Source organism: Anabrus simplex, chromosome 2 (assembly GCF_040414725.1).
Source record: "Anabrus simplex isolate iqAnaSimp1 chromosome 2, ASM4041472v1, whole genome shotgun sequence".
Taxonomy (NCBI): Eukaryota; Metazoa; Arthropoda; class Insecta; order Orthoptera; family Tettigoniidae; genus Anabrus; species Anabrus simplex.
Genome location: NC_090266.1, coordinates 587770855 through 587793383, shown reverse-complemented (window position 1 = coordinate 587793383; position 22529 = coordinate 587770855). Strand labels below are relative to the sequence as shown.

The window sequence follows — 22529 nt, the reverse complement described above, 5'->3', positions numbered from 1 at the left end:
AAGAGAGCTTCGGTTTACTCAGTCTGCCATCTAGTAGGCCTACAGTAAAACAGAACGTCGAAATTGACGAGCAGACAGCCAGATGGCGTCAAATTGAAATGTCTGCACACGGTAGCTGAGGCCATACGATTATTATTACTTGTGACAAAATCAGTACCTTAGGAATTAGTTATGCACATATAAAATATGGTACAAGAAGGCTCTAAATGCACACCATTATACTGAATATAAATGGCACTTACCTCTGGAGGACTAAATTCTTTGACAAATGCTGGATTAACAATTCCAATATCTGAGGATGTTGTAGAACTGGAATCTCCATAGTGTTGGAATAACTGTCGACGCTCTACTGCAGTTTTACTTGAATTGGCACTTCGGAACCGAGCGCGCCGCAACTGGGAACCACGACCCAGAAGAGGACCATCTGCAGAATTTGATTAGTGCTAAGAAAGTATCTTCAAACACTATAGTAGAAATGAAAAATGAAATTATAAAACAGTCTTGAACGTAGGTTTTCGTGGCTCATAGTATTAACGTAAATAAATGAATACTGGATTAAAGCCACTATGTTTATTTGATGAAGCCGAGCTTTCAGACAAATTCCATTGGCCTTCATCAGGGCAAGTTAAATGATGCTTCCTACAGTGAGGAAAGAAATTCAAAGAAACGTGGAAGTCATGGCCGTACTATCCATGGCCTACCCTACTAATAGGACTCAAGGATCATCGTGCTGTAATTCACCGCCCTCTGTCGACGGTTTCGTGAGCACGTCCTGCTGTTCCATGGTGGTGTTATGCATGTATTTCTGCAGTACAGTTCTCCCGTGTATTTGATAACTTGAAGCCATCTTTCCTGTTGATGTTATTTGGGCGCAGCTCTATCTCTATGGCTTCTCTTACCAGTCGAACATAGAAGTCTTTTACAGGCACGATGACCTTCGCCTGGTCAAAGAGGATTTCATGGTCTGTACTGTAGAAATGTTCTGCTTTGGCAGACTGGCTTATGGCATTCTCTATGGAGGATGGAAGAGCGACATTCTTTACCGATCTAATGTGTTCTTTCACTCTGGTGCTGACAAGCCTTTTCGTCATGCCAATATATGAGCAACCACAACTACATGGAACTTCCTTCATACACGCCTGGTGTTTCAAGATGTGGTTTTTCTTTGAATGGTCGAAACAGGGATTTGATCTTCCGGTCTGTGATGAAAACTGGAATTATATTGTGCTTCATACTAATGCGCCCTATTCTGTCAGTTATACCTGCCATGTAAGAAAGGAATACTTTCTTCTTTTTACTTGAAGTCCTGGTTGGTACTATCCATGTGTGGCTCCTTGATCTTCACCAGAATTAGATTATAACATGGTCATAGTAAATATGTCTGATAAAGTACTAAACTAAAACTCAATATCAGTGCTAAAGAAAGGTTTTAACTTCGCTGTGCCACCGCAAAGAATCCCAGTAGAGAAGATTGTCTGTGGGGTAGAGTGTGCCATCAGAGATTTACCTTTAAACAAGGCGGAAGAAATTCATCAAGATGTATCTTACATGCTGAGAAAAGCAAAGCCACCACGTCAAAACCTGACCAAAGGTGAACTTAAAGAAGCTAATGAATTTTGCAAAGACGATAGTATAACTGTTATTCTGGCTGACAAGGGTAATATTTCAGTCATCATGAATACAGCTGATTATGAAACAAAAATGAACAACCTACTAGAAGAAGAAACATGTAAGAAAGTAAGAAATCCCACTAAGAAAATAACACACAAGTCACCCGACTAGTGAAGAGCTCAACACTTCCAGAACACTTGCAGAAGACCTTACTAAATTCAAACCTGGTACCTCCAGTCATTTATGGTCCCCCAAAACTACACAAGAATGACATGCCACTAAGACCAATCATGAGTGCCATTGGTTCTGCGACCCATGAGTTAGCCCGCTATATTTCATCACTGTTACAGCCAGAAATAGGGAAGACAGAACATCACGTTAAAGATTCGAAACACTTCTTGCAGAAGTTACGTGAGCTACGAGTGGACGAAGGTGACATCCTGGTAAGCTTTGATGTTACATCACTTTTTACTAATATACCAGTAGAAGAAATGCTTGCTTACATCAGACAATACCTGTCTGAGGACTTGACAAATCTGGCAGCAGTTTGTTTAAAATCTACTTACTTCTACTACTAAGAGGATTATTACGAACAGACAGAAGGAGCAGCAATGGGTTCACCTCAGTCACCAGAGGCTGCTAATATTGTGTCTTCCCCTCTTGGAGAACAATCATTGAACGAGAAATGCAACCATGCAAGCTAAGGGCGCCAATCTTTAAGTTGATGACTTAAAGATAAAAATTTATAATCAAGCTTGGACGGACTCTTATCACAGGGGTGGGGTGATAGTGCACTAATCATTAAGCAGGAGAATTAGAAATCAAAAGGCTAATTAAGGCAGATTGATTAAAGTGAACTAGGAAAATACTATTTATTATATTGAATATAAATGACGACGGTTTAACGAGAACTGAATTTAAAATAGGAAATGAATTTAACAAAAAGTTGAATGACTCTACTTCGCGAAAACTTGCAATATTTTTAACTCGCTTGCTCACCATGTAGTCTTGTTCTGCTGGTCCTTGGAAAGCTTCCATCCTTGTAGCTGGAACATCACCGGTCGTCTTTGAGATATCTTCATCTGCAGCTCATTACCATTCCTGCCTTGCTAAGTGCACCTACCACTAATTGGAAGATGGCTTCAACACTAACACTCCCTATTATGCTCTATTCCATATATTGGAGATGAGCCCTAAGTCATAGTTAGAAAAACCTCCTTGGGTTATGTGGAGAGGATACTCAATTAATAATCCTTCCAACTTTACTGAAAATGTGCCCTGAAGTTTCATTTCTATCTAGTTTAATACTACCTATTGTCTTAGACTGGTACAAACCGGTCTAGTAGCCGAGCTGTATGTACTTCCTGATGAGAGTGGCTATACACCCCTCATTCAGAAATTCCTAAGTACCACGTCGTGGTAATGAAGTAATTAATGTAGAAGTGATAAACTATCACACTAGTCCACTATGGTACAACAACCATAAGACAAGTTCTCAGACCTACAGCGAAATACAAGATCGAAGAATCAAGAAGATTAATAATAACGAATGCAGAATCAAGAAGAATACGAATGATGCCAAGAGCTCCAACACGCCCTTTTATAACCTTCTCTGACTCTAATTACAGGTCGCTACACGTGGTCCAATCAGTTGACATGTCTCTCCCCACTCCAGATATTAGAGTAGATGGGTCCCAACCAAGATATCAACTGTTCTTCTATTAGCCCTTTCACTCAGTATCCATGGCAACATGACGCTCCTTTGAAAATATAGGCGGTGATCAGTTTGAATTATTCTGGTCGAAATACGGTAGTTGTCGTTACAACGCTTGAACACGTGCTCGCTTTTCCCAGAATTTGATGTCTAAATTTGTCCTTCCTTCTTCCTCGGTGATGTGGCAAGATAGAGGAAATCTACTGCAAGTTAAATTTAAACGAATGTCGCAAGAATCTAAGTGAATATTAGGATATTCAGCCCTCGTTTACAAGTCGTAGTTACAAAGTAATGAAATGATAGTGAGCAAATGATTAAACATGAATTATAATAAAATTACATACCAAGATAAATATCATGACGTTAAATTCCTGAATTAATTACACATAATAAAATTAACATAATTACACTGTGACGTCTGGAACGTTACAATATTTTTATGGAACACTTTGAGTCTGCTGCATTAACTACAGCGCCATTGAAACCTAGGTGCTTCTATTGTTACGTGGATGACACATTTTCGGTCTGGCCACATGGAAGGGAAACATTAAATGAATTTTTGGAACATCTAAATTCCATTAACAGTAAGATCAAATTCACGATGGAAGTAGAAAATGAAGGTAAATTACCTTTTCTTGATGTGCTAGTATACAAGAAGAATGATGGTACACTAGGCCATGCAATGTACAGGAAACCTACACATTCTGAAAGATACCTTCATAAGTCCTCACATCACCACCTGTGCCAAAAGCAGCTCTCCTTCGAACGTTATTTACTAGGGTAAATAACGTTGCAGATGCTGATAACGGCTCAAGTGCATTAAGACAACTGACAACATCCATGAAGAAAAACAGCTATACGTCACGAGACAACACAAGCTGTGAAGATGAAGGAGCCTAACAGGGATAGTACCAATCAGGACTTCAGTAAAAAGAAGAAAGTATTCCTTCCTTACATGGCAGGTATAACTAACAGAATAGGGCGCATTCTTAGGAAGCACAATATAATTCCAGTTTTCACCACAGACTGGAAGCTCAAATCCCTGCTTCGAGCATTCAGAGAAAAACCACATCTTGAAATACCGGGCGTGTATGAAGTTCCATGTGGTTGTGGTTGCTCATATATTGGCATGACGAAAAGGCTTGTCAGCACCAGGGTGAAAGAACACATTAGACTGGTAAAGAATGTCGCTCTTTCATCCTCCATGGAGAATGCCATAAGCCAGTCTGCCATAGCAGAACATTTCTACAGTACAGACCATGAAATCCTCTTTGACCAGGCGAAGGTCATCACGCCTGTAAAAGACTTCTATGCTCAACTGGTAAGAGAAGCCATAGAGATAGAGCTGTGCCCAAATAACATCAACAGGAAAGATAGCTTCAAGTTATCAAATACATGGGAGACCTGCACTGCAGAAATACATGCATAACACCACCATGGAACAGCGGGATGTGCTCACGAAACCGTCGGCAGAGGGTGGTGAATTACAGCACGACGATCCTTGAGTCCTATTAGTGGGGTAGGCCGTGGATAGTACGGCCATGACTTCCATGTTTCTTTGAATTTCTTTCCTCACTGTCGGAAGCATCATTTAACTTGCCCTGATGAAGGCCAATGGAATTTGGCTGAAAGCTCGGCTTCATTAAATAAACATAGTGGCTTTAATCCAGTATTCATTTTTTTATTTACGTTAATATAAAACAGTCTGTTTATCAAAAATAACAGAATTTACCATACAATCAACAATTTCTTGTGTCAAAAGATGATACTGAAAACAGTAATGGCATTCATGAGAATACTACAGTACCAGTAATGCTAAATGCTGATTTTTAATGATATTGAGTAGATAATTAGAAGTGAAGTATTATTACCTTTATAATGCACAAGAAAAAAGAAAGATGAGTTGTTAATTTTATAGTATGGTATATGGTCCAGTAAGAACTTTGAATGGTAAAAGTGGCTAATTTAAGGCTGTCCAACCAAAGAACCGTGTTTATAATCTTGAATGTGGATTCTACCAAGATCAACTGTCAATCTAATTTTTACGATACACCAAATAGTTGAAAAGTACATTGAATCTGGTATTGATACACACCACCTGTTCATTGACTTCTGATCGGCATATAACAGTATGATAGTGGCTGTCTGACTTGTTTTCTTAATGAAAGTTTTATTGATCACCTAATCAATGCAATATTTTTTTACTAGGACTAGTTTCAGCTAATTTAAAAGGCCACTTCAGCTATTCATAGCAAGAGATTTTAAAGAAGAACATAGTGTCATTAAAAACTGAATGTCTTAATACAAATGTCAAATAGAACTGAATCTTAAAAAGCTATGATCACAAACATGGTCACAAAAATGCACATATGTACACAAATAAAATATTCAGTGTGGTCCATATACGAGGATTGTTTTATCTTGATGAACACTTGTTAATTAAAAATTATATTAATATATCATTGTCCATTGATGCTCATAAAAAGCGTAAGTTGTGAACATGCACGTAAGAAGCTAAGGACATTTTAAAACACTCCTCATGAATACCAAAACTGCTGTGTTAAAATTATTGCAGTGTTGAGCTTGAATAATGAGCTTCATATAACTTAAAAGCTTTCCAGTGTGTCAAACACAGAGTGTCAGTATAAATTATAACACTATAAAATACCTGTAAAAAAATACACACTATTAAATAAAGAATGACATGTTTCGTTCTACAAGGAGAAACTCAGATTCTATCAAATCAATTAAATCATGAGTGTATATGTACAGTATTGTTTACGTAGCATCAACTTGTCAATGATTGAGAGTTGGGTGAAAATATGAACAAGTATTAACAAATAATGATTGTATTAGTATATAACCATTGCTGTATTAACTTAATAAAATACTTCTGTACTTATCTAATCTGCTGAAGCATTGCCCATTTTTACAAACACTGTTTCTGGACTGCAGTCATGCAGAGGCCAGGGGAAAGCCTCATGGGTGCCGCACAATGTTCTGGAGAGAGGGGAGGGAAAGCAAGGGAAGAGTGAGGGGAGCATTGTGGATCTTTCCCTTCATCCATTGGATAGGGAAGAGAAGGTTATTTCCTTCTTCATGCATACTGTTCTGCAGAGCGGGGAGAGAAAGTATGGGTGGAGCAAGAGGAGTGTTGTAGATCCTTCCTTCTATCTATTGGAGAGGGGAGAGAAGGTTAAAAATATTCATACACTGAAACTGGCTCATACAAATTTGATGTTGTGCATAGTTTTACCTATTTGGAATCAGAGTTCAATTGAAAAATAATGTTAGTGATGAAATCCACAAACAAATCATGTGCAAATAGGTACTTTTATGGCCATAGAAAACAACTGAAGTTTCAATTACTGAAAAGGCAAATTAAATAGAGATTTACAAGGTCTTAGTAAGATCTGTACTACCATATGGTTTTGAAATGTGGCCTGTGTCAAAATCCAATGAAAGTCAGCTTGGTATCTTTGAGAGGAGAATTTTGAGAAAACTGTTTGGACCAGTAGAAGAGAATGGAATATAGAGAAGATGATACAACCATGAGCTTAATAGGCTATTAATTAACTCAACATCGGTAAAGTCATCAAGATCAAGAGGTGACAGTGAGCTGGACATGAACTTCATGCCAATGTCAGTAGGGTGACAATGAAAATATTTAATACGTTATTTGAATGATCCCAAAACTCTGGAAGACCGAGTGAGTTGGCCATGTCATTAATGTCGCGTAGCTGCAAGCTTGCATTTGGAAGGCAGTGAGTTTGAATACCACCATCAATAGCCCTGAAGATGGCTTTCTACGGTTCCCTCTTTTCACACCAGGCAAATTCTGGGGCTGTACCTTAATTAATGCCATAACTGCTATCGTCTCAGTTCTAGCCCTTCCCCATCCTTGCATTACTGAAAACCTTCAATGTGTAAGTGCAATGTTCAAATTACTAGCCAAAATAAAAGGGAAGGCAGTTATTAATGTTTTTGTTGTTTGATCTATAACAAGAAAGATAAATCCATAGTAAAGAGAGTGTCACTTATTCCATCAGGAAATCTTGAAGTCTTCATCCTAAGCTGACGTCATAAATACTGCACATTTTGTAAAGTATTAGAGACGAGATTACCATTAGTTGAAAGAATTATGTATTATGTCCCCAGAATAAGCAACAAGACTTCCTAATGATTAGGGCCAGGATGTCGATGACATTTCATCTTTTCTTCTTTTGTTTTTTTGCTAGTGGCTTTATGTCGCTCCAACACAGCCAGGTCTTAAGGGGATGATGGGATAGGAAAGGGCTAGGAGTGGGAAGAAAGGGGCCGTGGTCTTAATTAAGGTAGAGCCTCAGCATTTGACTAGTGTGAAAATGGGAAAACACGGAAAACCATCTTCAGAGCTGCCGACAGTGGGATTCGAACCCACTATCTCCCGGATGAAAGCTTGCAGCTGTGTGTCCCTAACCGCACAGCCAACTCACCCGGTGTCATCTTTTTACTGAGTGATCTGTTTTTTCTCTTATTTTTTTGCTATTGGCTTTATGTCGCACCGACACAGATATGTCTTACAGCGACGATGGGACAGGAAAGGTCTAGGACTGGGAGGGAAGCAGCTGTGGCCTTAATTAAGGTACAGCCCCAGCATTTGCCTGGTGTGAAAATGGGAAACCATGGAAAACTATCTTCAGGGCAAATTAATATAATATTATATTGCTAGATGAGTAACTGGGAGTGTAAATGTTCTTTGGTGCTGAAAGTTAGATGGCTGTACAAGTACAGGTCTACACTCAATTTTCATGAAAACAAGTTATTTGAGGTCTGGAATGTCCAGAATGTTACCTTGAGTCACTAGCAATTCTCTAATGCTTACAGTTGTGAAAGTTAGGGTGGAGTAGGAAGGTGTGAATTTTCCATGAGTAGTAGGAATATAGAGGGGAAAGAATTAATGTAATGACATTTGCAGATGATGTTGTGATCCGGGGAGAAGTTGAGGAGGAGGTACAACAACAGCTGAATGTACCAATTCGAAGGATTAAACAATGGGGATTGACCGGGCGAGTTGGCCGAGCGCGTAGAGGCGCGCGGCTGTGAGCTTGCATCCGGGAGATAGTAGGTTCGAATCCCACTATCGGCAGCCCTGAAGATGGTTTTCCGTGGTTTCCCATTTTCACACCAGGCAAATGCTGGGGCTGTACCTTAATGAAGGCCACGGCCGCTTCCTTCCAACTCCTAGGCCTTTCCTATCCCATCGTCGCCATAAGACCTATCTGTGTCGGTGCGACGTAAAGCCCCTAGCAAAAAAAAAAAAAAAAAAAAAAACAATGGGGATTGAGGACCAACATGGAGAAGAGCAGGATAATGGTGATGAGTAGAGGAAGTAAAGAAGGAAATGGAGCTATGAAAATTGGAGACAAGGAACTGGAAAGAGTTGAACACTTCAAATACTTGGGAAGTGAACTGACAGAAAATGGAAGAATGGATATGGAAATTAGTGGGATACAAATGGGGGTGATCTGGGGAGAAGATGAGGAGGAGGTACAACAAGAGCTGAATGTACGGATTAGAAGAATTAAACAATGGGGATTGAGGACCAACATGGAGAAGAGCAGGATAATGGTGATGAGTAGAGGAAGTAAAGAAGGAAGTGGAGCTATGAAAACTGGAGACAAGGAACTGGAAATAGTTGAACGCTTCAAATACTTGGGAAGCGAACTAACAGAAAATGGAAGAATGGATATGGAAATTAGTGGGATACAACTGGGGAGAGCCTTTTACCACCAAGTTAATCCATCTATTTATATAAAATAACTTGTCCTGACTGACTGACTGACTGACTGACTGACTGACTGACTGACTGACTGACTGACTGACTGACTGATTCATCATCGCCGAGCCAAAACTACTGGACATAATGAAATGAAATTATGAAGATACATTTATAGTACAACGTAAGTGCTCGCTAAGGGAGGATTTTTGGATATTCCATCGCTAAGGGGGTGAAGAGGGGGGTGAAATTTAAAAATGAGTCTGTCTATACCTCAAAACTTGTTACAGATGTAAAAATTGGTATTTAGAATCTCCTTTAAAAATAAGGAAACACGTACTTTTTTGTTTTTGGAAAATCCCAATAGGAGGGGTGAAAAAGGGTGAAAAGCGGTTAAATGCCTTTAATTAGCATATGTATATCTCAGAAACTGAATATGTTACAGACCCAAAAATTGGTATTTGGGATCTCCTTTAAAAATAAGGAAATATGTATGTTTTGTTTTTGGAAAATCCAAATAATGGGGGCGGGGTGAAAAGGGGGATGAATTTTTAAAATAAATGCATATATATCTCAAAACTTTTAAATTTTACAGATGTAAAAATTGGTAATTAGAATCCCCTTTAAAAGTAAAGAAACATATTTTTGTTTTCGGAAAATCCCAATAGGAGGTGTGAAAAGGGGTGAAAAGGTGGTTGAATGCCTTAAATGAGGATACTTATATGTCAGAAACAGAAGATAGTACAGACCTGAAAATTGGTATTTGGGATCTCCTTTGAAAATAAAGGAACACGTATTTTTTGTTTTTGTAAAATCCAATTAATTGGGGTTAAACAGAAGTGACAAATTGGGGTGAATTTTAGAAGGACTATATCTACAGTATATCTCAGAAACGTAAAATATTTGGAATCTCCTCTAAAAGTAAATATAGGTGATTTGTTTTTGGAAACTCCTCATAAGGAGAAACACACATTTTCTTGGGTGGGGTGAAACCAACTTAACGGGTGGGGTGGTGTGAAAAAGGAGTTGAATTCCTTTTATGAGGATACTTATATCTCAAAAACTGAAGATGTTACACATATGAAAATTTGTATTTGAAATTTTCTTTCAAGGTAAAGAAATACGTAATCTTTTGTCTTTGGAAAATCCACTTAAAGGGGTGAATTAATTGAAAAATTAGTTGAATTCTTTGTATGAGGATACTTATATCTCAAAAATTAAAGATGTTACACATGTGAAAATTTGTATTTGGAATCTCCTTTAAAATAAAGAAACACTCATATTTTGTAGGGGGGAATCAGTTTAACGGGCTGGGATGAAAAAGGTTTTGAATTCTATTTATGAGGATACTTATATCTCAAAAACTAAAGATGTTAAAGATGTGAAAATTGGTATTTGGAATCTCATTTAAAAATAAGGAAACATGCACTTTTTGGGAGGGGGAAATCAGCTTAATGGGTAGGAAGGGGGGGGGGGGGGGTGAAAAATGAGTTGAATTACATTTATGAAGATACTTACGTCTCAAAAATTGAAGATGTTACAGACATGAAAATTAGTATTTGGAATCTCCTTTAAAATAAAGAAACACACACTTTTGGGGAGGGTGAAATCAGGTTAACAGGTCGGAACGGTGGGGGGGAAGGAGTCGAATTACGTTTATGAAGATACTTATGTCTCAAAAACTGAAGATGTTACAGACGTGAAAATTAGTATTCAGAATCTCCTTTAAAATAAAGAAACATGCATTTTTTTTTTTTTTCATAAAATCTACGTAAAGAGTGTGGGGATGAAAATAAGTAAATAAGGAGTTGAAATATGTTTATGAGGATACTTTATCTTAAAAACTGAAGCTGTTACAGACGTGAAAGTTGGTATTTTGAATCTCCTTTCAAAATAAAGGAACACGTATTTTTTTGTTTTTGGAAAGTCCACTTAAGGCGGGAGAGGTATGGAAAGAAGTGAAGAAGAAGAAGAAGTTGAATTATTTTTATGAGTATACATTTATCTCAAAAACTGAAGGTGTTGCAGACGTACAGACATGAAAACAGGTATTTGTAATGTCCTTTAAAAATAATGAAACACGTATTTTGTTGTTTTCAGAAAATCCACTTAAGGGGGCTGAAAGGAATTGGAAAAGTGGTTGAATTTTTAAAATGAGTACCGGTATACCTACATTATATGTCAAAACATGTTAGAGACAAGAAACTTGGTATTTGGAAAGACCTTTAAAAATACAGGAACATGTACCTTTTTGTTTTCAGAGAAGGCACTTAATGAGGGCTGAAAAAAAGTGAAAATTAGGAATTATTTTTTATGAGAATACTTATGTCTTAAAGACTGAATGTGTTACAGGCATGAAAATTGGTATTTGGAATCTCCTTTAAAAATAAAGGAACATGTATTTTTGTTTTCGGAAATACACTTAAATGGGGGTGGGGGTGGGGTGGGGGAAGGGCTGATCAAGGGGTTGAATTCTTTTTATGGGGATACTTATGTGTATCTCAAAAAGTGAAGATGTTACCGATGTGGGAATAAAACAAAGCAAAGTCATCTCCGTACAGGCCATGAAGACCCTAGGAGGAGTGGAAGGTAATGGCTTCCACCATTGTTAACCTCGGCACGTGATGGGGTAGAGTGGTTAGCTCTATGCCCGGCCGCGTTTGCCCCCAGGAAGTAACCTGGTACTCAGTTTTGGTGTAGGCTGAGTGAACCTTAGGGCCATATGCACCTCCGGAAGTGGAAATCTTGTTTCTTAAATTTTACGACTCCTGACGGGGATGGAAATTCTAAGTTCATATCATATCAAAAATCAGATCAAAAATTAGATGGATGGCTTTTCAGGCGTTTGCTCTATTAACCAGCGTTTCGTCTTAGGTCTGACACTAGACTCTTCAGAGTGGGATGTGTCAGACCCTCCCCACTGACGCTGGGGTGTATGCAGGTGAACTTATCAGAAGCCTATCTATGAAGCACAGTCTGATAACTGCATATGGGAGATAAAACTCCACAATGGAATTAATGCCTGCCTAGCAATTCCAAATGGAAATTCTAAGTTCCCATGGAGGGAATTAGATTCTTTTCCACCAATAGAGCATATCAAAAATCAGATCAAAAATTAGATGGATGGCTTTTCAGGCGTTTGCTCTATTAACCTGCATACACCCCAGCGTCAGTGGGTAGGGTCTGACACATCCCACTCTGAAGAGTCTAGTGTCAGACCTAAGACGTAACGCTGGTTAATAGAGCAAACGCCTGAAAAGCCATCCATCCTGACGGGGATTCGACCCCACGTCCTTCCGGGTGAACCGAGCACACCTTTACCACCTCTGCCAGGCAGCCCCTCCTTTAAAAATAAAGAAACATGAATTTATTTTTCCGACTTGAGAGAAGACTGTTTGTCACATGTACAGTTCTATGTCGCTTGGTCGACTTAGCCCCAAAAGATAATACCACAAACATGGTTTACAAAGAATTTCTGGGGTAAATGAAACTCAATTTTTGGGTGAGTTTTTGTACTTTGGGAATTTTCAGATAATGTCTTAGTACAATGCTGAGGAATGATTACTTTGATCAAATTACGAAATACATGTGAGCAAAGCCACGGGTATTTGCTAGTATGGAATAAAGTTCTATCAATGAAAGATAAAGAAGTACTGTAAAAGATATATTACTTATCTATAATGACATATATAGCAGAAACCTGGGCAATGGCTCAGAGAGATGAGAAAAGAGTACAGGCAGCTGAAATGAAATTCCTGAGGAGTATGGTACAGAAGACAAGGAGCGATAGAGTAAGAAATGAAGACATATGAAAAGAGCTGTATGTCCCAAAACTAAATGACAAACTGGAACAGAACAGATTGAGGTGGTTTGGACATGTCAAGCAGATGAAAGAAGAAGACTGCCAAAGCAAACACTGGAAAGATAGATGACAGGGAAGAGAGGACGAGGGAGACCAAGATTACGATGGATGGACTCCGTGAAGAAGAGCATAGGACAATGGAACCTGGACTGTAACACAGTGTTGGATGAGGAATGGTGGAAGGATAGGACGAAGTAGAGAGGAACCATATTTGCCCCCGCCTGGTGTCAGCTGAAAGAGGGGAATTGATGATGATGATGATGATGAGTATAACCTCAGCGAATCTGCCACCTGGTGGGTGACAGCCCTAAATGCAGATTGATTGATTGATTGATTGATTGATTGATTGATTGATTGATTGATTGATTGATTGATTGATTGATTGATTGATTGATTGATTGATTTTCACATAGTTCATAGCATACAGTACATGGAGGAATTTCAGCACCACTTTGAAAATGCCTAAAATTAAACCAAATGTATCAGTTCATAAAAATAAATAGCAGCTGAATTTGGTGAAAGTGAGCTTCACACTGATGGAAGCACACTATGTTGCTGGGCTGAGTAGCTCAGGCGGTTGAGGTGTTGACCTTCTGATCCCAACTTGGAAGGTTCGATCCTGGCTCAGACTGGTTGTATTTGAATGTGCACAATCATGTCAGCTTTGTGTCAGTAGATTTACTGGCACGTAAATGAACTTGTGTTGGACTAAATTTCAGTACCTCAGCATGTCCGAAAAACCATTAAAGTAGTTAGTGGGACATAAAACCAATAACATTATTATTCATACTATATTGTAAGCTGTGTGAAACAAAACTATTGGCTAAAAGACGGCTTACCTTGACACATCATATTGGTCATGGAAAGCATGTGTGTGCTCGTGAGCATGTATCAAAGAAAGCTGTAGTTCCATGTTTGCTACTTACTCTGCTCTGACACCCACCAAGGAACTATGTGATGTGTTAGTGTCAGCAGATATTCTACTATTTTAACTCTCTAATCCAAAATTATGTGCATTTATGGGAAAAACACACAAACTGAGAAATACCAGACGAGCCGACTTTACATAAGAATTATTTACCACAATGCTACAAAGAAACATAAACTAAAATAAGGTGCAGTACTCGTGGGAAGAAGCCAAGGGTTTCTATCGATGAGACTACTGATGCTGTGGGGCATTCTGTAGCCTATGCTGCAATTGGAACATTAGAATTGCATAGACCAGGTGAAATATTTTTATTGACCACCAAAGCCAATTACTCAACGATATTCAAACCATTTACCAGTAACATGTGTCTTCTGTGGCCTGAGGGCAGAAAACATGATAATGTGCTTTTATTTTCAAGTGACATAGCACCATGCATGGTATGAGCAGTCATTTTACTCTAAAATGTTACATGTCATGTGTCTAGTGCTTGGCTTACATAGGGTTCTGAAGAAGGGCGAGCAAATTATCCGAACATAAGGTGGCTTGTGGCAAACATTAAAAAGGTTTTTCTTAACCTGTTTGGTGGGCAATATTGTGAGATCTGTGACTACAAGTCACTTTGTTGGGGAATGTGTACTGTATATATATATATTCGCCAATTATAATTATTACTGTTTCTCAGTTGCCTGCCTGCAGAGGTTTGTTTCTTTTCAAGGAGCAGGTTCTGGACAAGAAGTCTGTCCTCTGGTATAATTTTTATTTTTTTTCAACTATGTTCTTCCATTGCCAGTGTGTTACCTATGAGTTGTATCACAAAGAATGCAACTTACCTCCAGGCCAGAATGACCTAATAGCCTACTAGTCTCACGTTGAAACATTAGGTCATCGCCTTTTATCGGTCCTTGGTTGCAATAAATAATACTGCTGTAGAAGGGATTATGGGAGATATGATATTAAACAGACCTCTATGATAACACATTAGAACTGTAACCTACTTTATCCTCAGTCTTGATTATTCTTTCTTCATGACAAGAGTGGGTATTTCCCGCAAAGCATGGAAGTTACGCAGCATTTATTCTCATACACATGTGTTCCATAACATATGCACAGTTTGTGATTTGCTTCTCATCTGCAGGGACAAGGGTTCCATTTTTTCCACTAAAATATCTGAAAGGAATTACCAGCCCCCACTGTTACAGGAAGATGATTTATGGACCATGGTAAACAAAATGTTGAAATTTAGTGACCTTAGTGAAGTAAGTTCTGTCAAATGGGAATTTGTGAGTGATGGGAATTTACTGGATCAAGTACTGTGGGCTCAAATGTACAGGTTTGGGCTTGGCTGATTCAAATCAGCAGTAGTTGCAAAAGAAATGGCACGTGTTCGATTCCAGTTCAAGTAGGATTACAACAGTGACAGTACTGAAGATAATACTGATAGTATGCCAACAAGTGCAACTTCTTCATCAACCTGGATTGAAAGTGGACAAAAAAGATCCCTCTTTGATCCAAAATATCATCTTGTTGTAAAGGGTGTTAAATGGTGTTTTAGGGAAAACAAAATCGAACAAAATATTTTAATTTTAGTTTAATGACGAGATATGCCAGAACTTAACTGAACAGATAAACCTTGATGCCCAGCAGAAAATCGCACATAAAACTCAGCTTAGTAAGACGAAGCGAACGAGTCGAGACCAGAGTTGCGTCCCGACATATAAGGATGAAATAAAGCTCCTTATGGGCATACTGCTGCTGTTGTAGGATGTTGTACAGACATCTAAATTAGGACACTATTTTTCTCACAATCGCTTGATAGTATAGTCATGCTTATTTTCTATGAGCTGGTGACAGAGAAGAGGTCTTTCCTCCTCTTCAGCATTTTACATTTCTCTGACAATAAGGCACATAATGGACAAATCCCTCCAAAAATTTGCAAAATAAATCCAGTATTTGACCACCTTGTAGCAACATTTTTGGAAGTTTATACAGCTGATGGTAAAGTATCAAGTGATGAGAGCCTCTCGTTGTGGAAAATGGCGGTTAGGGTGGAAAGTTCACAAACCAAAAAAATCACTCATGTTTCAGAATGGAATCATACAAATTATGCATAACCATAATAGGGTATGTATGGAACATGATTTAGTATACTGCAAGAGTAGATATTTTGAATATTTCAAAGCCTTCAAGCATTGTGCATATGTTGATCGAAAACATTTTGAATCTGGGGTATCTTATTGGCATGGACAATTAATATAGCTGCCCAGAATTCTTTGATCTCCTGAATAAATTCAACCATTGATCCCGTACGAAGCAACTGAAAGAAACTTGTGAAAGTAGTTATGGAATGGAATCTCAGGAAAGGAGAAGTTCCAGTTTCATACAGGAAAAAGTTGATATTTCTCAAGTTAAGGGATAAGAGGGAAGTCTGTATATTGAGTAGCATCCATGATGATGAAATGAAGACAGTCTTGGGGATAGAAATGACGGGATTAAACAGAAACCCCTGTATGCATAAATTATGATGATATGGGGGCATCGACATATCTGGTCAATATATTGTTACATATGCCACTATAAGGCAGAGGCTGAAGAAGTAGTACCCGAAAATACTTACATTTACTTCCGGGTGCCTCTGTATGTAGGACACTCAACAGCTGTAAAAGACATTATGTTGTGAAGACTGTAAATATTACCCGTCATGTTGTATAGTGTGGTGTAGTCTAGTCCCCGTGTGTCAGTTTTCAACTGTAGGTATATAAACTGGATCCCTCAAAATGTTAACCAACATATAACAGAAAATTTTGTGAATATTATAATTTAATCCAGTCTCAATCTTTTAAATGCACATTAACTTTGAAAATCTACACTATAAATTAAAAAAAAATAATCCTTTCCAGGCATGGATTGTTGGTAAACTGCTTAAAATATTTAAGTGTAAGATAATGGACAAACGAAAACCAGAGTTTTGCTATTAGGAAAATACAAGCTCAGTCTCATAGTGCAAAAGCACTTAGCATGTTCTTACATGAAGTATTGAGAAATTAAAATAATAAGATTTTTCAACAATTAAATGCACCTTGTTCAAGTAAATATTTTTCTTAGGGTCCTTGTATAGTTTAGTTTAGTTTAGTGTAAGGTGATTTTTAAGCAAGTAATTCAATATTTTCTTCAATCAGGGAAATCGCTTCCCACCTGGGAGTGAGCCGATGTGTGCTGAGATCCCTGCTTAAGGCGTTAGAAGCAACCTCTTGAGTTACACATTTCAAACCAGAAGAGCCAAACATTGCATTACTACCACAACATATAATCACACGCTGGGTCACGTGATTAAATGATTGCTTTAATTATTGTGAAAATTTTCAGTTAGTGAAAAAAATAATACAAGGCTTTGACTGTGAAGAAGCTACCTCAATACAGATTACTCAATATATGCTCTCTGAACCAAACATGGAAGGGAATTTCGCTTTTATCAAGTCAAACTTTGCATTATTGTTGACAACTATTACATTACAGAAAAAGAGGGGCGAGGAAATGGTAGATTTCATTTCACTAATTAAACAGCTGGAGTCTGGTGTTCACAATGCTTGTGGTAAATTTGTTACAGCTATTGCATTTAAACTGAAAAAATTGCTGGACAAAAATACCGGATATAAAAACTTTGTGTCAAATCTCAATATATTGTCTGGTAAAACTTACTCCATGGATGGGATTGAGGAAGAATTAACAGCCAACGAACTTCCGCACTTTAAATATGCTCTGATCACATCAGCTGATGTAGAATGGAGCTTTTTGAGGTATAAAAACTTATTGGCAGATCATTGATTCTTCAATTTCCGCTGTTGATCAGTTCTGTGGTACTAAGGCAGAACCATATGTCAAATACTTGATCTTTCAGGATGTGTTTTTAAAAGTTGGCCACCTCACTGAAATTCATATTGTATTTCAATGACCTCTAAATTGAAGTGGCATACATTTGTGAATGTAATTAAAAGAAGGAGTGCTGGCCCCGTTGTGTAGGGTTTACATATTTATTTACCGTTTTCCACCGATCATAGTTACTTTTTAGAAACTGCCTCATGCGTGCTTTATCAGCCATATGGTACTGCCTAACAGTCCTACTTTTAAGACCTTCCTTTCTATCACATTTATTTTTAACTACGACAAAAACAGCTTCATGATCACTAATACCATCTATTACTTCAGTTTCCCTATAGAGCTCATCTGGTTTTATCAGCACCACATCCAGGATACTTTTCCCTCTGGTTGGTTCCATCACTTTCTGAATCAGCTGTCCTTCCCATATTAACTTATTTGCCATTTGTTGGTCATGCTTCCTGTCGTTCGCATTTCCTTCCCAATTAACATCTGGCAAATTCAGATCTCCCGCTACAATCACATTTCTTTCCATGTCGTTTCCCACATAGCTGACTATCCTATCAAATAATTCCAAATCCGCGTCAGTGCTACCCTTTCCCGATCTGTACACTCCAGATATATCAAGTTGCCTATTATATTTAGAAATGAGCCTTACACCTAGAATTTCATGTGTCTCATCTTTAACTTTTTCGTAGCTTACAAATTCTTCTTTCACCAGGTTGAACACTCCCCCTCCCACCATTCCCATCCTATCTCTACGATACACACTCCAGTGCCGTGAGAAAATTTCTGCATCCAGTATATCATTTCTCAGCCATGATTCAACTCCTATTACAATATCTGGTAAATATATATCTATTAAATTACTTAATTCTATTCCTTTCTTTACAATACTTCTACAGTTCAACACTAACAATTTTATGTCATCCCTACTTGATTTCCAGTTCCCTGTTCCCTTATCACCGCTCCCTAAGCCATTCCGTTTCCCTGAATGTACCTCCCTATTACACTTCCAAACAAATTTCCTAACTTATATGTACCACTGCGGTTTAAATGAAGGCCATCCGAGCGCAGATCCCTACCTCCTACCCACCCATTAGGATATAGAAATTTCACTCCCAGTTTCCCACATACCCACTCCATAGTCTCATTTAAATCCCCAATCACCCTCCAGTCAGTATCCCTCCTACACAGTATTCCACTAATAACAATCTCCGCTTTCTTAAACTTCACCCGTGCTGCATTTACCAGATCCCACACATCTTCAACTATGTTGGTACTTATATCAGCTTGCCTTACGTTGTTGGTACCAACGTGAAACACTACCACCTTCTCCTTCCCCTCCTCCCTCTCTTCTACTTTCCTCAACATCTGCCTCAACCTAATTCCTGGATAACATTCTACCCTGGTTCCCTTTCCTCCACACACTTTCCCCACGTGTCTAACAATGGAATCCTCAATGACCAGAGCCTCAACCCTACCCACCTCATTTGATCCCCTACCCTCCTGGTCAGTCCTATCTTTCCTGATAGCTGCAGAAGCTACTTCCTCCTCCCTTTTCTCCTTCCCATGACCCTGTTCCACCTGTCTTTTCCTATCCTCTACTCTACATTTCCCTTTCCTACCTTTTCCCTTCCTCGTACTTCCACACATCTCAGCAACAGTTCCCTGTCCCTTATCTTCCCTCTGTTGTTCACAACTGTAGCCAACAATGCAATATTTGAATATGAGGAGCAACAATAATCAATAACAATACAACGACTATTAACTATTACCGGGTAATCTCTTTAACTTCTTTTTAAATGGAAGTTTACAGGCATATCGTGTTTTTTTTAATGTAGTAAATTATTACCTTCACGATAGTTTGAACAGATATCTATACGAAATACCGGAGAAGTTGCTGCAGAAGTTAGGGTACTATTCCTTATGATAATCTGCCTTTGTAAGTATAACCAACGAACCTACAGATATTTACAAATATTTTTAAAGTTAATATTATTACCTAAAGTATTTCCTAAACCTAAATTTGAAACAAGGTACACCTAGCTAGCCTACTTTACCTAGAAAACGTAATTTACTGAAGACCAACTGAATTACTTGTTACAAAATTTTAATAAATATCACTACTCCCAATTTCTACCAACAAGCAGTGAACACCACTATTTAAACAGTACTAAATGAATCAGATATACACAAAATTAAGCTATTTCAATAGGTTTTCACTACTTTATCACTACAATAATGCAAGAGCTCTCTCAACAGCCAACCGTTCTCAAGCGCATCCAACAATGAACAACTGAGGTAATCACATAAATGGGATTGTAAATAAAGGGTACAGATCTCTGCACATGGTTATGAGAGTGTTTAGGGGTTGTAGTAAGGATGTAAAGGAGAGTGTATATAAGTCTCTGGTAAGATCCCAACCAGAGTATGGTTCCAGTGTATGGGACCCTCACCAGGATTACCTGATTCAAGAACTGGAAAAAATCCAAAGGAAAGCAGCTCAATTTGTTCTGGGTGATTTCCGACAAAAGAGTAGTGTTACAAAAATGTTGCAATGTTTGGGTTGGGAAGAATTGAGAGAAAGAAGAAGAGCTGCTCGACTAAGTGGTATGTAATACCAATATAATGGTCCGTTATTGGACATTATAAATTTTCCAGCTAACTCATACTTGGTTGCCTGCGCCTCGCCCTCGCGTGCCAAGTTAGGCTCATCAGTTGGGACCTAGCACACCACCCAAGACACAAGGCCAGTGCATACCGTGGAGGCCACTGCATAGGCTACTTGAAGCCACCAGCAGTGCCCATGCACTATGAGAGCCTAACTTGGCACGCGAGGGCGAGGCGCAGGCAACCAAGAATGAGTTAGCTGGAAAATTTATAATGTCCAATAACGGACCATTATATTGGTATTATAAATTTACTCATTCGGGACAAATATTTTAAATTCCCTATGGGAATCAACATCTGTATTATTAGTGGTATGTTCCGAGCTGTCAGTGGAGAGATGGCGTGGAATGACATTTGTAGACAAATAAGTTTGAGTGGCGTTTATAAAAGTAGGAAAGATCACAATATGAAGATAAAGTTGGAATTCAAGAAGACAAACTGGGGCAAATATTCATTTATAAGAAGGGAGTTAGGGATTGGAATAACTTACCAAGGGAGATGTTCAATAAATTTCCAATTTCTTTGAAATCATTTAGGAAAAGGCTAGGAAAGCAACAGATAGGGAATCTGCCACCTGGGTGACTACCCTAAATGCAGATCAGTATTGATTGATTGGTAGTGTGCCTGCCTCTTACCTGAAGGACCCGAGTTCGATTCCTGGCCAGGTCAGGGATTTTTACCTGCATCTGAGGGCTGGTACAAGGTCCACTCAGCTTATGTGATTAGAATTGAAGAGCTATCTGACGGTGATGTAGGGATTCTGGTCTAGAAAGCCAAGAATAACAGCTAAGAGGACTCGTCCTGCTGACCACACAGCACCTCGTAATCTGCAGGCCTTCAGGTTGAGCAGTGGTCTCTTGGTAGGCCAAGGCCCTTCAGGGCTGTAGTGCCATGGGTTTAGTTAGGTTAGTTAGTTAGTTAGTTAGTTAATAAAAAGAAGGAACAAGTTTTATTCTTATGGTATTTGTTCAGCAAGTTCAGGGAACAAATCACTCAATTGACTCAATCTATGTACTGAACATGTTGATTTGGGAACAGCGTATTCTACAGGCACGAAAATCATACCAGTCTTCGCATCATACTCTTCGTTGCAAGATCTACCATACTGGCATTAAAACTTAAAATTCAATTTTCCTGACATATCTGGTTCTTCCTTAGTACCACAGAGTTAATCCTAGACATGACTGCAGACCTTCAACATCTAAATAGCTCGTTGACAGTGTTTATGATAGTTTATAAATCTAAGGCAACCATATCAATTTCTAACCAGGTATTAATTGGAAATAATATTATTCAACAAGTGAAGAAAATAAATTTATTGGCCTTGACAGCAGATAATAACTTAATCTGGAAACAACATATTTCCAGTTTATGCAATAGGAATGCTCCAGCTATTGGTGCGTTCAGGTGACTTAAAGGAGTCTTATCAATTTCTAAAAATAATTAATGTTATTTGTTTTACATCCCACTAACTACTCTTTTACGGTTTTTGGAGACGCCGAGGTGCAGGAATTTAGTCCCGCAGGAGTTCTTTTACGTGCCAGTAAATCTACCGACACGAGGCTGACGTATTTGAGCACCTTCAAATACCACCGGACTGAGCCAGGATCGAACCTGCCAAGTTGGGGCCAGAAGGCCAGCGCCTTAACTGTCTGAGCCACTCAGCCCGGCTTATCAATTTCTGGACAGAGATCCTTGTATTATTCTTTCATACATTCTTACATAACATTATATGATGCTCATTTGGGGTCACAGGTATAAAACAGATTTGAAACCACTGAAAATTCTACAGAATAGGGTTATTAGAAATTTGTAATTCTTTATGATTAGACTAGGATACTACCTCTGGAATTTGAGGTTAACTTCAATGCTGCTGTTTATTTTTTAAAATTTTAACAATAAATACATACCGGTAACAATCTTCATCATCATCATTATCATCATCATCACCGGTTTGCCCTTCCAGCGAGCCGGGTAGGTTGTTTGAAAATGAGCGTCTTCCAAAGTTGCCTATTCAAAAAGATTTTGTTGCCCATGACAGATTCCCAATTCCATTCTCTTCTCTCCATGTCTTCCCTCAGTTGGTCCATCCATCTTCTTCTTGGTCTTC

General features: G+C 38.5%; 1 protein-coding gene across 1 annotated transcript in view; it reads right to left on the bottom strand.

Moving 5' to 3' along the window:
* The window catches only part of iav (transient receptor potential cation channel subfamily V iav), a 262128-nt gene that overhangs the window by 24845 nt on the left and 214754 nt on the right, over positions 1 to 22529 (bottom strand). The window contains exon 17 of the mRNA XM_068226013.1: positions 243 to 424. Coding sequence (XP_068082114.1) covers positions 243 to 424 — 182 coding nt within the window. The remainder of the gene's footprint in view (positions 1 to 242; positions 425 to 22529) is intronic.